This window comes from Paroedura picta, chromosome 9 (assembly GCF_049243985.1).
Source record: "Paroedura picta isolate Pp20150507F chromosome 9, Ppicta_v3.0, whole genome shotgun sequence".
NCBI lineage: Eukaryota > Metazoa > Chordata > Lepidosauria > Squamata > Gekkonidae > Paroedura > Paroedura picta.
The window spans coordinates 20,385,302-20,401,866 of NC_135377.1; the positions used below are offsets into that span (position 1 = coordinate 20,385,302).

A 16,565-nucleotide genomic window follows, 5' to 3' on the forward strand; every position below is an offset into this window, starting at 1 on the left:
ACTCCAGCTGACTCCACTACTGTGTTATCCCAGGGCAATCAATCATATTTTCATGATGTTAGAAAAACAAAGTTTCTTAAAAAAAAAAAATTCCTTGAACAAGGAACAAACAGAAAGATGGATTGGAGGTTGTGACCCTTCCAGGCCCAATGAATAGTGTGAGAACAGGTAAGTTTCAAAAGTAGAATCTGAACAGTTTTTGTCACGTTCCAAGGAAAGCTGTAAAATCACAGGTCCCCAGTGGCTGCGTCTGGGAGCCGCAGACTTCCATCTGGCACAAGGGCCAATAACTACCTTGTGCTGCTTAGAGTCACACACAAGGCTTCAGAATGGGCTTGCCAGAGTTGGAGCCTTAAACGCTTTTTCTAATGAGCTGCCCAGGTGCCGGTGGAAACCTTAATTAGGAGGACTCAAAGGTGCTAGGCATCTTATGCTGGTTTTGAGTGGTGTCCTGGCCCCTGTTCAGAGGTACTCAGTCTTGGCTTACCCCACTACCTTACTGCTTCAGAATACCCAAAACACCCACTACTGTGCTAGGAAAGAGAGATTGTTTTTAAAAGTTGGGTGGCAAACCACCTAAGAATGTCTCTGCATTCTGTTCCAGGACTCTTAAGTGTGTGTTACATGTGCTCTTTGGGTTGACTTCTAACTGCCGTTGGTGAGTGTCTTCTGGAAATGCCACGATGCCTGCAAGCCACCAAGCAACAAGTCATGGGTTGGCCAGCCCAAGTGCAGGATTAGCACACAGCACTTGGCAACTTGGTCCGTTTTCCTCTTTGAGGTACACAGGCTCACAGCATTATGTGCCAGTACATGACTAAGAGGCATGGGAGAGGTTCCCAGCTGAGTGCCTTTCGTGCCACTCTGGAACACCATTCTCCATTAGATGTGTTTGGATGCCATTTGGGATGCACACCTTGAAACACCAAGAATTTGTTTGTGTTGTTTAGCTGGTTACACAGTTCATAATTCAATCCCCCTCTAATTGGAGAGCAGCAAAGCCGGAGGTTTGCAAAGATGTGTCGATTTAATTAGACAGTTGCTTCAAGTTGCTTAAGACAATGAGCAATAAAATGGTTCTGGGCACAGATGTGTGCTAGTCTCTGCAGTTATCAGAAAAGTTACATCATGAAATATAGAAATTTTATTCTCCTTGTACAGAATTATTAATAATATATATGCAATCAGCATGTAAAATTAGCAATATAACTCTATATTTACCTTAAAGGATTCAGGAATGAATTATTTTTAAACAGTATTTTTTTTCAAGGTAAACAATGACCATTTTGACAGATCAGTGATATGAAATGTTAACCATGGGAAAATTGGCTTCCAGGGGCAACTGGAGAAAAAGGGAGGGTATGCAAGAAGCATACCAAAATAAACACATTCTTCATTTCCTGTACTTGACTGTGCCAAGGAGTCACAGGAGATATCTGGGACAATTAGATGGAAAAAGGGCCTTGAATTAATTTCAGTTCCTGACTTAGCATACTTTGAGTGTATCTTGCACAGGATTCTACGGAGTACGAAGCAAAGTTAAAGTTGCTTTCTGCTATTTTAGGCCACTTTAGAATTTTCAGGGGGTTGGTCTCACTAACCCCCACTTCTCAGCTCTCTAAAATCTTGGTCAGTGATGGGATCCTCAGGAATAATATGGAGATCGAAATGGGGTGGGTGGGAGAACTGGCAAAAATGATTCCTTTCCTCCACCCCTTTCTGCATTTGGGCCTGTTGGCTGCCTGCCCCTGAGCTCCTGCCCTGGAACCTGAGCATGGTGGAGAACTGTTGAGAACTAGAGCTGTCACGCAGAAGGAGGCAAGAGCCAAGAATCCACACTCAGTGCCTTTCCCCAGACTGAGAAGTCCATTTCCATCGCCAATAAATCTAACAGCTGTTATGGCAACTGGGATTGAGTCCAGACTGCAAAACAGAATTTGAAGCACCTGTTCCACAAGCCCAGTCATCTGAAAACACCCAGAATGGTCTACAGCAGGGGGAGTCAACCTGTGGTCCTCCTTTGAGGGGCTCAATGCTGGCAGGGGCTCATGGGAATTGTAGTTCATGAACATCTGGAGGACCACAGGTTGACTACCCCTGGTCTACAGTTCTAAGTGCAGAGGCGCTGATGGCAAACCCGGAAGGCACCCAGGGTGAGAAGCCGCTGGATGGGACTGAAAACGGATCCAGGGGCATATCTGCGTGCAGAAGGTAAGCACGAACCTCTTGTCAATTTACAACTGGGATTCGTTCTGTGTGGTGTCTCAAATGGGTCCGGCAGCTGAAATGAAGGAGGTGAGGCTTGTTCCTCACTCCCCCCTCCTGCCCTCAAGCAACACTTCCCTGTGACGTTTAAAAGGATGGATCTTCATTCATGACAGGAAGAAAAGCCTCCTTTAAAGACAGAGTCACCACAAAAGAAAAAGCAGCACGGGCAGAACCCTGAAGTTGCTGAAATGGGTTCTGATTCCAAAAAAATCTGGCGTGTCCTCATGGCAGCCGCCAGCATGGTGGAAGGGAGCAGAGGGCTGGCCTTTTGCTGGGCTGCTCTCAAACTGCAGGAGGGAGCTGCTCTCAGATCTGCACTGATTTAGCAAAAGAGACGTTTGCTTAGCTCCCCACTGAGAACCCTCCCGTAGAAAATGACGAATAATGCAGGCTGCAGACGTTAATGATGAAGCTGAACATTTGGGGCGAAAGGTGTACTGAGACTAGCGCAATGCTCGGCACAAGACAGCCACTACTCATTTCATAGGGACTGGCTGGTTGCCAAGTAATGCGCCCCAGACAGAAGACTGCCTTTCATCTAGCTTTGATGCTTTTGAGTGAGAATTGTGCTCCAAAAGATTTTTAAAAGGAGCATTATTGGTCCCAAAATAATAATAATTTTAAAAACCTGATTACATTTTCTTGCATAATTATGTATCACCCCCCCCACCCCCCCACACCAACATACATCCCAGCATATACTTAAGTTGTAAGAGAAAAATTGACAGGGAAGTAAGATTACTACAGGCAGGAAGTTTCAAAAATAAATTAATGCTGTAGTTACCATTCCGCTCTCCAAACTACACAAAGGCACTAGTTTATATTAAGGACTAAAGTCCTGCAAAATTTCAGTCAAATAAAGAAAGCTCTTATAAGATCCAAGCAGTGCTAAAACCCAGCTGTCACTAGTAACTTAAAACAGTCACTTCAAGGCTTGCAGAGTGAGTGGGAGGAAATGTTTTGCTATAGGATGGAGTACTCCGAGTAAAAGTTTCAGCCTTGAGCGAGTTTTTACAGCTGAGTTATAAACCTTGCTTATAACACAAACTGGCAGGCCTTAAAATAGAATACAGCAAACAGGGATATTCTTTGTGGGGCAAGAACACCTCACCGGGCCTTGTTTCTCCTATCCCCCCATGGCTGCTTTTCTGGTGATAAAGGATTCTCACAATCATTTCACAGAGCTCTCAATTTCCCTTTACTTCACAGCTTAGCGTATTACGAGATTTGACACAACACTTTAATATTTCCTGCAGGTTTGCCTCTTGAGCGTTCTGGAGAGGCTACGCAGAAAGGGTGTCCCTGTGTGACAAAAGACTGTGCTACTCCACTCTCCCGGCCCACAAAGTTTAAATGCGCCTGTTTTGTGGGATGTGGAGTCAAAAAGTCACATTGAGCAACTGCATAGAAGAGGCTGCCCTTGTAAAATGGAAACACAATTCTTGCTGAAGGCTTTTCTCAGTGAAACCCTTTTCTTAAAGCTTTATTTTTTACTGTAGTAAATTTACTGATGAATACTTGGGCAAAAACAGGATCCACAAGGTACTGGTATGTCTTGACTGTTGTAGGAATGGGCTCTGCAGCCACAACGTGTGCTGGAGTTTGCGTGGATACAGGGCTGGGGGCAAGGTGGTAGGAAGATTTGGTGATGTAGTCCACCAGTCTGTTGTACTGTTGTTCAGACAACCTCTCCCTGCCTCCATCGGCCTGAAATTAAACACAGATTTTAAATTAAACACAAATTAGCCCGGCTTCACTCTGCCAACTCAAGAGGGGGAAAAAAAATCCTCCCCAGTATTTCTCAAAGGCTACAAATCAACACTGAATGAGCTTTACCTCCAAGTCACAAGGGATTCTCTGCTGTTTGAGCAGCACCGTCAGCAGGTTGTTGTGTTGACTATCTTGTAGACACTCGATTTCGGTCACTGGAAATGCTTGCTGCTGCGTGTCTTCGCTGACACTAACCACAAACAGCACCTCTGAAGTAAGCAGCAGACACCCTTCATGTTCCTGGCCTGACCCACTCACGATGACCACATCCAGGGCCATTTGGGCCTCTGGTCTCCCTAGAGACTGAAGCATTTTCCTGTTTAAAAAAAAACAAGTCAAGATTAGGGACTTGAACTCAAAGGAAATGGTCAAGCTTCACCATGTTCCTCAGCAAAGCTGCCCTTAATAAACGCAGCAAGCCAGCAGGAGAGCCTGCACCGCAATTTCTGCAAATCCCATTTTGGTTTTAGATGAAAAGGATGTCATGCTTCTGTTGTAACACTATCAAAACAGACGATTAATCTGCTGCAAAGCTGACCTAATAATCACATTCCTTTCCTCCAACTCACTTCTCATCCCAATGGAGAACCCACCCCAAGAAGCTGGAGCCAGAGACAGAAAAGGAACCAGCAGCTATTTCTGGGAGAGGTGCTGGATGTGCGCTCAGGGCAAAAGGCCGCGGAGGAAGAGCTTTGCTCAAGCCACACGGACTAGTCTCGGGGGCCCCGAGTCAGAAGGCGCTCGTTGCTGCGGAGTCGGGCCTCAGTGCTGTGGCTTTGCATCTAGCATTACTACACAAACTGTTGTAAACCCGGCCTTTCTGCAAGCAAGAGCCTATTGACTTGACCTCAGGCCAAAACCTATTATAAAACGTTGTGGGTATTAAAAAACGAGCGAGCGTCTCGATAACTTTACCAGACGTATTTGACGTGGCTGTTTGGAGCCTGCTCTGCGTGTTGATCGCTTGGAGGATAGCGCTGCTTGGGGTGCTGAGAAAGTCCAGCTCCGTGCAAAATACCTGCGGTAAGAGAAGTTAGGCCTTTTTTTTTTTTTTTACTCATCGTTCTTTTTGGAAAACAATAACATGTTGCAGTGATGTCATCTTCGGAGCGCAGTCCATAAAAGAGTGCAGAGCCCAAAGTGATGTCACATCTTTGGACGGATGGAGCAGAGATAATTCGTTCAACATTACAATACAAGAATCGCGCACTTAACCCCTCGCAGAGCTTAGCATGGGCTAGAAATAAACAAAAGGCAGGACGTCCGTCACATTCCAGCAATTAGGGGGGGGGAGAACAATGCTCTCGAGGGCCATAATTCCGGAATGGGATCGGAGACGTCATTTAACAATGTACGCATAAAAATTCAAGACCACTGGTTAACTTCCTTGCTTCGTGTTCAAATACTTTTATGCCTGGGTCATGATTAGTAAACATTAGAAGGCAAGCTTGCCCTGGATACGGCATTTCAACATAAGTTACTTATGTCCAGCTGTTAAACATGGATCCCAAATGTTTATGAGCTCTCCTGGGGCACCCGGAACCTGAGGAGTGCTTCTCGGTGCCAAGGCAGAGCTCTGCTGAGCTGCTTCTTTTCCTGTTTGTTCGAAGCGGGATCGCCAGAGCTGACGGGTGACCTGGCAGACGTGCTTTCGGATGGCTTGTAAATTTTTATAAATGAAGGCATGGTCATTAGACTGAGAATTAGCAGGGTGTAAAAAACTTCACAGATATAATAAAATGTTTACAAGACTGATCGAAGCTAGGTTAAGCCTGATGCTGCGGCGTTACAGGGCATGGGACTGGAGCACCGGTGGAGGGGGGGCACGGGGTGGAGGGGGGGCACGGGGTGGAGGGGGGAAGGAGGATGGCTTTAACAAATTGGACCCTCCAGTGATGCTGTAGACCAGGGGTAATCAACTTGTGGACCTCCAGATGTTCATGGACTACAATTCTCATGAGCCCCTGCCAGCATTTGCTGGCAGGGGCTCATGGGGATTGTAGTCCATGGACATCTGGAGGACCACAGGTTGACTACCCCTGCTGTAGACATTTCTCCATTGGGGTGTCAGCAATTCAGGAGCCTTTTTTAAAACAATGAATACCAAATTAAATAACGCATTGGTTTTGTGGGGGGAAATACAGCTTAATATTTAGCATACAGACTGATGGTAATGCTTAAGAAAATGCATTCCAATTGTAACAATTAGCTTACTGAGGGTTTTTTTTTTTTGACATTATGCGAATGAAAATGTCATTTGCAGATGGAGAAAGAGAGAACATGTGTTGATTTCTGTGTGGTCTCCCACCCTCTTGTTCCAACCCTTGGGCATAATCCGCAGTCTAGATGGAGCTAAATTACTCGCCCATGCACTGTCGTACATTGTTGACAAAACTTGGGCATCTTTTCCACAACTCCTTTGTCCGGTGGGCAGAGAAAGCACCATGGCTCGGATTCCAAAAACTGCGCTGTCCTTTAGTTAGCTCAAGGCAGCAAGTTTTCTGAGCTTCAGCCCCTTTGCGGCATTGCAAACCGCTTCTCAAAGTCAGAGCAGTCTGGGACAGGTTGTGAGGTCTACAGTTAATAAAAAATAAGTCAGAATTCCCATGGAGTGCTGCACCCTATGGAGCCTGCCTAAAATAGTTCCCTGGATCCCAGCCTTTAATTACACTAGAAAACATCTCTCAATGATTAAGACTATCTTTCCCCCCCATCGACAGACCCACAATCACGCAGAAAGTCTGCAACATACAGAAACTTCCCACTTTGTGCTGCTTTCTTGTGGGTTTCAGAGGGACTGGTTTACCACTTCATCTTTGAAGGCTCAGTTGTCACTGGAATCTATCAAGCTGAAAAATAATCTATGCACTGGGCTTCTAATCCTCCAACACACACACACACACACACACACACACACACACACACACACACAGACATTATTTTTTCAATTTTACTTAGCGGAAAATGTTAGGGAGATGCCTAGACATGGTTGCTGCCGCGGCAGTGCTTAAAAAAGTGTTCAAGAGACCAGTAGGGAGCTGGTGTGGTTAGTCTTTATACAACCTTCTGGGTGCAAATGGTGTCCAAAGATTTCGATAATGGAAATCTAAAAGCTTAACTGGGCCTAAGCCAGTGTAAGTGGTCAGTGAGTCACATTTTAAGGAGGGAAATCTTGACCCCATTAAAAGTAATGGAACTCTCACATTATCCTTGATTTAATGATTCTCTAAATCATTACTGGAACAATTATGTTCACAGGGCTACAACAGAGTAAGTGGTTACCTTGGTACATGATGAATCAGCTATCTGACACAGGGAAACTCCAAGCATTTCCTTTCTGTGTTCCTCCCATCCCTACCCACCCTTTGGAGCAGATACTGCAGTTTGCATCCTGGCTTCGCTTCACAGCTATGGAAACTTTGGGCAATTCAGGTAGGGCGGCCCATAAGTGAGCAGCTGTTCCTCCCTACCTGGATTGTTTAGAGTTTAGAAGGCCAGGACACAGATTATATGATTTGCAATCCGTTTGATATGGCAGCATTGAAAGACAAGCTACCTTTGGCAGTGTCAGTGATGGAATCATCTCCCATCTGCTGGAGAACTGCTAATGTCTGACCATCTTTGCAGGAGTAGTCAACCTGTGGTCCTCCAAATGTTCATGGACTACAATTCGCATGAGCCCCTGCCAGCGTTTGCTGGCAAGGGATCATGGGAATTGTAGTCCATGGACATCTGGAGGACCACAGGTTGACTACCCCTGATCTTGAGGACATATCAAATTTCCTCCATGGATAATCTCTGAGAGGTAATAGCAAGGAGGTATTTTATTATTAAAACATTATTCACAATTCATTTAAGCGGTGAGATATTCCCAGCAGACCTACTGCTACAAAATCTGTTAGTTGTGTGACCCCACCATGGTTTCCACGAAGCATTCTCCTTGCCCATCCAGTTCTTCTGGGTCCTACTTACACAACAGTTTATGATTCTGTCATATTTCTTTCTTGTATTCTGAGTTTCTTTGCACATGCATAGTTTACTCAGTCGCGCAGCATCATGTGCTTTAATTAAAATTGAAATTTAATTAAATTTAATTAATTTAATTACAGATTTAATTGCTGCTGATATCATGCAACATAAAAAGTGCCTGACCAGAATCCTAAAGTTCTCATCCTCATGGTTTTGGAAACTGATTCTGCTATAATGCACACCCAAATTTTGCCCATGATTCTATTTCACATACATCCCAGCCAGTTTGGTGTAGTAGTTAAGAACAGCAGCTTCGAATCTGGCAAGCCGGGTTTGATTCCCTGCTCCTCCTCCACATGCAGCCAGCTGGGTGACCGTGGGCTCTCCACAGCACTGATAAAGCTGTTCCGACTTATCAGTAATATCTGGGCTCTCTCAGCCCCACCTCCCTCACAGGGTGTCTGTTGTCAGGAGAGGAAGGAAAGGTGATTGTAAGCTGCTTTGAGACTCCTTCAGGCAATGAACAACAGGGTATAAAAAACAACTCTTCTTCCTCAACAGTCTTTGTCATAAAAAAGCCTTAAGTAAATAAGTCAATGGCTTAGATGAAGAGAGTCTGCAAAGTGGACCTCTCTTTCTTTGCCACAGTGACCCCCCCCGTTCCCTCCCCACATAAAGCTGCTAAAGAGGACAAGGGAATCCGCATCAACAGTCAGGCACACGGAAAGCTGCAGCGAGAAGAAGCAAAACCCCCCTCCCTCTCTTGCATGAGCTTTTGCTCTATTCACGGGGCTGGCTGCACTTGTACAAGGCATGCATGCGTGATTTGGACTGGTCCCTTGTTCCCCCAAGTTGAGTGGCATTTCGTCGGATCATCAGCAGTGCCTTTCAGCTTGTGTGTGTAGGGAGGCCAGGTCTCTTGTTTGTCTTCCCACTGCCGCCCAGCTGGGCAGTGGGGGAAGATGGCAGGGATGCTCCTAGTTTTGCCAACACCAAGATGCCACCTCTGACTTCACCTGCAAGTGATCCCATCATACTGGGTGACACTCTAGCATTTTCCCCCAACTCTTTGGTTATACTATAGAGCCTGGGGCAAGTGTCGGAGTGTCACCCCTGTGCAATGACGTCATTTGGTGTTGCAGCAGAAGTGATGTCATGGCTGTTCCAGGTATGTCTCTGACCAGTTGGCAGCCTCAGGCATGATTCCTGAAATCAGTTCGTGTTGCATTTATAGAGTCAAGAAAACCTACCATAGCCAGTCTGGGAGACTAGTTCAGCTGCTCCTCCAATAGGCTTCACAAGCACTCCCATGATTCCTTTCCCCACGCCAGAGATAACACCTTTGGCCTTGTGTCCCGCAGAAGCCTGAGCCTCTGACGTTTTCTGGAAGTTCTGCATCGGCTGATCTACGATGCCGGCGATCGCACCTGCAACAAGAGTTTTCAAGTATTACAGAAGCATCAAAAACCTAGAACGAGAGGCAAACTTAAGGTCTGAAACGGGGAGTTTTGTTTGGAGTGAATGCTGGATGGTATAAGCTCACTATAGCTATACAGAATAACTCAGTGAAAGGTCTTATCTTCTGCTTATCCTTCTTTGTGTTTCTCATTCATATAAATGTTTAAACTTTCTGTCTTCATAATGCAATTTCTTCTCCGAGGTGCTTGCTTGCTTAAGAAGGTTTGTTGACTTGGTGGAATTGTATATTTTAGATCGGAATGAATGTCTGCTAGCAGAGAGGCTTTGGGCTGTTATGAAAATGAAATTTTGACTTCCTAAGGAAAAAAAAAAAAAGCCTGCGTTCCATATATCATTTTAATATCCCCTTCCATTGCCAGAAATGCTCATAAACGAATGCGACCTCTGATATATTACTAAGCTTAGCAGAATTAGGCTTTGGAACTTTTTGTTACTGTCTTTGTGAACACAACCATATTTTACTTTAATGCGCATGGGTCAAACTTTTACAAGTGCCTTAATGACCCCTCCGGCTTTTAGTATCAACACAGGACTGCAGTTTAAATCTTCCTAAATGTAAACAGGTATGTAAGGTGGGATCTCTCTTTGATCTTAAGTTTACTCAAGCCACTTACCACAGACATGTCTCTAGTTGTTGTAACTTTGATGAATAAGCTATTTGGAACTCACTAAAAGGACAATGATTGAACAAAGTGACAAGGTGTTACGTGACAGCAATTGGAATCTGAACTGTGTGGGCTCAAGGCCGTTATTCAGCACAGAGGAAATCACTGAATAAAGTCTGCTGACCTCACCAATTTGCAGGGTCTTTACACAAACACCGAGATCAAATAGCTTGTCTGGAAGGGACATTTATTTGGTCCTGACCTAGCAGACGAGAGAAAACTGGGCCCTTACACGGCTGCAGTTCAACACACACGCACATGCACGCATACACACACAAAATCAAACGGAGTTCTGATTTCAGCTTTGAAATCATACCACATTGTTGTTATTGAGAAATACAGGCTGTCCCTGACCATAACGAACAATATTTTGGGAGGGAGACAACCAGGTTTAACAACAACAACAACACCCTCTGCACAGCCATGAAGCTCATGAAATAGTCTTGGCCGTACTTAACAATTTCTTCCACACATTTCTTGTGACTATAAAATTAGAGATATACTGGATTTGTAACCCACTCCTCAGCCCTTCAGATAGGGTGGGAAAAACACACTCTTAGCAGCATATTGGTGGCTACCATACTAGAACAGTCCCTGAATTGGCCCCGGGTTTCAAGAGAAAAATGGCCTGTGAGCCCATAGAAAAGCCATGGAAGCACAGATTGCCTTTGAGAATGCTGCTCCTGATGCTTTTCTTTTCAGCTGTCATGCCTATCTAGAAACCTGTGTCCTCTACCTATGTAAACACACGTATTCCATAGCATGTATGCATCATAAAATGGATACGTGCAACCGTAATATGCAACTGTGTACATATGAGACACATACAATGTAATATGTGCATCAGCTTAACATTTCCTCACAATCCCAGATCTGAACCCTGTGAAAAGTGCTAAAAGGGGAATCTTGACAGAAACACTACTGCCAAGGGATTTCCTCCCCCACACTCTGGCGGCTGGGACTCATATTTGTTCTGGGGCAGTCCCTCAGGGCAGTTCGACCCAAAAGCGGAGGACCCAAAGGGACGGAGTGTGGTTCATAAAGCCCCTTTATGCTTGCCCTCCACGGTGAGTTCTGCACTTCTTTTGGTGACTTTTATAGGGTTCAGACATCTGAGGTAAACGTTAATCTGGAAAACTGACAAGAAGGATAAAAGCAACTGTGGGAATTAGTTTCATGGGAAAAGCCTGAACCCAAATTTCCTAAACCTCTCCGAGAAGCACTTTGCAAAGGAGATGTGCTGCAGAGTAAGAGAAGAGGCCGGCAGGGTTTCATTACACGGCTCCAGACGTTATGTGTGTGTGTGGATTACTTTCCACTGAAATTCTGCCTCTTCTGCAGTTAATCATTCCTACAGTTTGCCAGTTTTAAATTGATAAGTAAATCAGCTCCTCTTTGCAAAACAAAGCTTCACCATCTCTCCCAGTGGCTTCGCTACCCCCGCAATCCATTGGAAGACCAAAGTAGCCCGTTCTAGGCTCTTCCCTGGGGCAAAATTATGTTACTCCACTGTCATCTTTCATTGTATCAGCCACAGAGACTGCACAGGCTTTATTACCGTATTAAATACATTTAAACATCCTTAATGCTTGAATGAGGACATTCTTTTCTGCAAAGCACTCAAATTATGTTATTGTGTACTAATAAATGCCTTCTGTTGACTCCAAGCTCCCCTTTCCTACTAGTAGGCCTGGAGGAAGAAGGCTGGAGAGGGCTTGTGTGGCTGATCCAGGGCCGTTTCTATGTCTATAGGATGCCTCCACTTAGCTAGCAGTTAGTTGTGTGATGCTGTGCTGTCTCCTTCCCAGAGTACAGCCACACACTGTTGCCCCGGGAGAGAGCAGGCTCAAGGACTTCCTCCCTCCAAGGCCTGTGCCACACGGGCCGCTTGGATGATGCCTGGAAGGAACTGCAGGCCAGGGCTACTGTTAACTGGGGCAAGGGGGAAAGGAAAATTCAATGCCAGCCATGCGTGTGCTTGTCAAATGGACTTGTCAAAATGTTGGTGGGGACCATGGATCCCTTGCACTAGTGAAGGTGCTTCTCAATGATGTGTGTTTTAAGTGTAGCCCTTTCCTTTTGCAGTCCTAAAGAACTGGGTTCGGAGAAGGTGGGGGAATGCCATTTGGAGAGCCCCAGTTCTTTTACCTGTGCTGTAGGTAAAAGATGCCAATTAACGCCAATTAGAATCCATTTAAGGTTGCACCATTCCACTCTTTTTATTCCCACTTCCCAAAATTTTCTGCAGAAAACACCGTCTCCTTGGAATTTCTCCAACCTATTATAGGGAAGCTGGAAAGGGGTGGAGGATTGTAATAGGTGTTCCCGTTTTCTTCCAGGATCAGAGGTAGGAGCTTTCTTCTTCATGTCACACAACTTCAGGACACACATCAGCACACTGATCCTGAACCTCCAACTGCTTTGATTTGCCCACAAATACTACGGAGTCTTTTGGGGAGACTTGACTGTACACTGGTTCCTTGAAAAGGCTGCTATGCCATGACTCTGGGACTTTTTCTGACCCCCTTTGAGCAAGCTTCTTTGTGACATCAGAACAGGCAAGTGAATGGCAGCTACGTCATCATGGTGACAAATCTGCATGTTAGTATCCCTGTGATTAGCCATCAAGAGAGGCCAAGAGTCTGGGGCAGAGACGGCAAGGGTGTATGGGAAGGTTTCACGGCCTCTCGTCCCAACGGCTGGTTGCTTGCATAACTTCATAAGCATGCAGGGTTTGCAGTGGAATGAGATATTCCAATTGTTTTCACGCTATCAAATGTCAATAAATCTTGATGTTTACAATATGCAAGCTGGGCACTTGCTCATTCGTAGGACAGCGAAGCTGCGGATATTTATTTAGGTGGTTAATTCCCCCTCCCCTCCCAGTGACTCAAAACAGTGGGCATTATTTCAGCAAAAAAGAATCTGTAAACAGAATCAGAGAGGCGGGGGATAAGTTCCTCATTCTGTTTTAAGTAAAACAGTGCAGGCAGTTGCAGTCCAAGCCAACTTGTAAACTAATGTTCTTCTGTATCTTGAGGAAAGGCAGCGACTAAGAACAAGAAGCAATCTGGTATGCTTAAACAGAAGAGCAATAACTTCAGATTCCCAGCACAGCGTCTGACCTCTCGAAGAAAGGAGGAGGCTCCAGTCTTCTATTTCATGTCACTTCCACGAGCCAAAGTCAAGAGTGCTTGAATAATTAGAAGCTCCGAGGAAAGCTCTAGAGCAAGATAAATGAAGCAGCTCTTATGTGTGCTGGTGCCACGCAGAGAAGCTGGATCAGGCCAGTCCTCTGGAACTGCGGTGTGCATTCTGACAGAGTGAGCATTAACATGCACAAAGTTCCTCCTTTATGCTCCCTACTGTTTTGTCTTTGTGCAGCCTTGAGGGTTGCATACCCGCCCAGGCAACCACATAACTACTTTCCCCCGCTCCCCCAAATGCAGCCAGCTGGGTGACCTTGGGCTCACCACAGCACTGATAAAGCTGTTCTGACCGAGCAGTGATATCAGCGCTCTCTCAGCCTCACCCACCTCACAGCGTGTCTGTCGTGGAGAGAGGAAAGGGAAGGCGGTTGTAAGTCACTTTGCCTTCTGGTAGAGAAAAGTGGTCTATAAGTACCAACTCTTCTTCTAGGCAGAGGACAGATTCAAATGGGTCGCTGTGTTGGTCTGAAGTAGCACAATAAAATAAAAGGCCATGGGTTATTTTCTTTGATATCTGCCTCTATGTCCAGGACGTCTGCTTCCTTTCAAGGGAAGGTACCCCAAGTGATGTAGCACCATGATGGTAATGTAATGTAATTTTGAGTTTAACTCCCTGGTCTTAGGAAGAGATCGCTGCCAGCCAGCAATTCCCTTGCAGGGATGTTTCACACTTGGATGGAGACAGATGGGGCCAGCAGCAAATGGTGGGGTCTTTGGTCACCAACATAGACAGTTTTATTTCTCCTGTTTTTGTGAACTACAACTGAATTCCAGGAGACTGGTTGGCTGTTTTGGCAAAGAATTATCATATGGCTGTATTTGGATGTGTGACACAGTTTACTAATTTAACAGAATTAATTTTTGCTTTATATTCCCACTGTCATGAAGGGAGTTCATAGTCTGAGGAAGAGTGCTTGAATAAATCTTTGTTGGTCTTAAAGGTGCCACTGGACTCTGATTTCTAGGCAGAGGAAGCGCTCTTATTCGACTGAGTCCATTCACTTCAGGAAGACCTACCTGGGAGAACCTCCAAGAGCTTGGGATCTTTGAGCATTTTGTATCATCATATCTTGGGCCTGTGGGTTTATTTTCTTTTCTATCTGCATCTACTTCTAGGAGGTCTGCTTCCTTTCAAGCGAAGGTACCCCAAGCAATGTGGCACCACGAAACAGCTTCCCAAAAGAGCAATCCAGGGTCTAACGCCATCCGTTCATTGCAGGGCAGAACTACACGTTAAGAGAAATTTGGGGCTGCTGTGGAGGGCGCCAGCCTTGCGTCCAGTTCTCATCCTGTCAGATACGATGCCATTTAACCTGTGTCCTGCTAGGCCTCTGCTATACGTCCTCCCTCCAGCCCCGCTCCCTATCTCTGGCTGGAGGGGAATGAACCTGCACCATCTGGTGCTAGAGGATTTCACACCGACTAGTCTTCTGGGCAGGAGTCCCTTGTTTGTGTATCACATTTTCCTACCCTTAGACTGCATTATGTGTGGCGCTGAAAATTAACATTAAAAAAAATATTCAAGCTCTCCTCCCTTCTAAATGTTTATGTCAAGGCATTTGATTTGCATAAGACGTGGCACTGTCTCATGTGAAAACGTTACAATACAAATTGTCATTTTTTGCTAGTTTAAGAAATAGGCGCATTTCCCCCAAACACCGCAGCTTCTTGTGTAGCTCAGTCCGAAATCCCGACTTTTCTTTCGGTTAATTTTAAAACTTGATTGTTAAATATCAGTAGGGATTTTCTCTCCCAGCCCAAATCCTTGGCTACTGCCAAGTACCATATGGCTGTTTTTGGTACAGAAATGTTATAAAACGGAAGTTGTCCTGTCCTCAAATTTGCTCAAAAAAACAAAGTCAATCATCTAAGCCAGGGATAGTCAAACTGCAGCCCTATAGATGTCCATGGACTACAATTCCCACGAGCCCCTGCCAGCGAATGCAAATGCTGGCAGGGGCTCATGGGAATTGTAGTCCATGGACATCTGGAGGGCCGCAGTTTGACTACCCCTGATCTAAGCCATCTACGATGCAAAGGAAATAACCAATTTCAGAGGTTTTCCTATGAACTAAAAAAAAATGAATGTTGGAATAACTGTGCTTTCAATACCTGTTTGATTCAGAAGCTCAAAAATAGGGGGTTTAAAATTTGTTAGTATTAACTATATATGACAGGCAGATATACGGACATAGACTTTCTAAATTTCCACCATTATTATTATCAAGAAAAAAACCCTTAAATCATTGTTGTTCTATATGCAGTTTGTTTTTGTTGCTTATGCTGTATGTCCAACTCTGTTTACACTTAACGATTAGTGAGCAATTATGGAATGCCTTAAAAATTAGGATTCAGATTGGCAATGGGTCAATCTGGGCTCCTGAATTTACTGGGAGGGGATCCAGCCCCTGCACACATCAGAATCTAAAAGATGGAAGGCTAAAAGAAGATGGGAGAGGTACAAGGAGGCTGGCCAGATCTGCAGGAAAATGACTGCACAATGAAAGTGCTATGAGGAAACCCAACTGCCTTCTTTTCTGTTGCTCTCCATCTGGTCAGGGCTGACCCCATTTCTGCCAAACCTTTTAACCATCACCCCTCTGGACTTATTCTACCTTCTGCCCCTTGTCCTCAGCCCAACATCAATCATCTGTTCAGCAGGTGTGGAGATGCTCAGATGTTCTTGAGTTGCTAGAAGTCCACCCGGACATGTGATTGTTAGCAGAAAGGACACTAATCTGGCACTGGCTTTTAAAGAGGACTCTTAGAATAGGTCATCAGTGGTCCCTTCCTGAAGCCACTGGCAGATAAATTATTTAAGCGATGGGTCCTCCAGCCCTGAGCTTCCTTTCCCAAATCAGGCTGGGATAATGGAACGGTGTCTCTGCAGTCCCTTTCCCATCCAGTGTGGATGGGTGAGAGACCGATGTCTACGGGGCATTTAGTTAGCGAGCATTTGACCTGCTTCAGTACTTGAGCCTTCACCATATTTACTCCTCTACAGATGCCCTGCCAGTCCCACGTGGAGCCTCCACCCCACAGTTTGTGGTCTTACAAACCAGCAGATTGCTGCTGTTTCTATTTCAGGTCCACTTTTTGCCTTTCCCTTGACTTTGCCTTCATTTCACCTCATCAAAACATCTGGGTTCGTTCCCCGAAGTCAATTCCCTTAACATGGCAACAGTGAAGCCTTGCATGAGCATTC

At 45.2% G+C, this 16,565-nt stretch overlaps 1 protein-coding gene across 6 annotated transcripts in view; it reads right to left on the bottom strand.

Annotated features, from left to right (window-relative positions):
- Positions 1–1,126: 1,126 nt before the first annotated feature.
- The window catches only part of VPS13B (vacuolar protein sorting 13 homolog B), a 383,695-nt gene continuing 368,256 nt past the window's right edge, over positions 1,127–16,565 (bottom strand). For 5 of the 6 annotated variants that reach the window (XM_077351820.1, XM_077351819.1, XM_077351817.1 and 2 more), the window contains exons 59-62: positions 9,258–9,434; positions 4,954–5,056; positions 4,105–4,354; positions 1,127–3,975 (exon numbers count right to left, since the gene is read on the bottom strand). In XM_077351820.1, coding sequence (XP_077207935.1) covers positions 3,727–3,975; positions 4,105–4,354; positions 4,954–5,056; positions 9,258–9,434 — 779 coding nt within the window. In that variant the 3' untranslated portion in view covers positions 1,127–3,726. The remainder of the gene's footprint in view (positions 3,976–4,104; positions 4,355–4,953; positions 5,057–9,257; positions 9,435–16,565) is intronic. The other variant, XR_013234028.1, reaches the window with a different exon arrangement.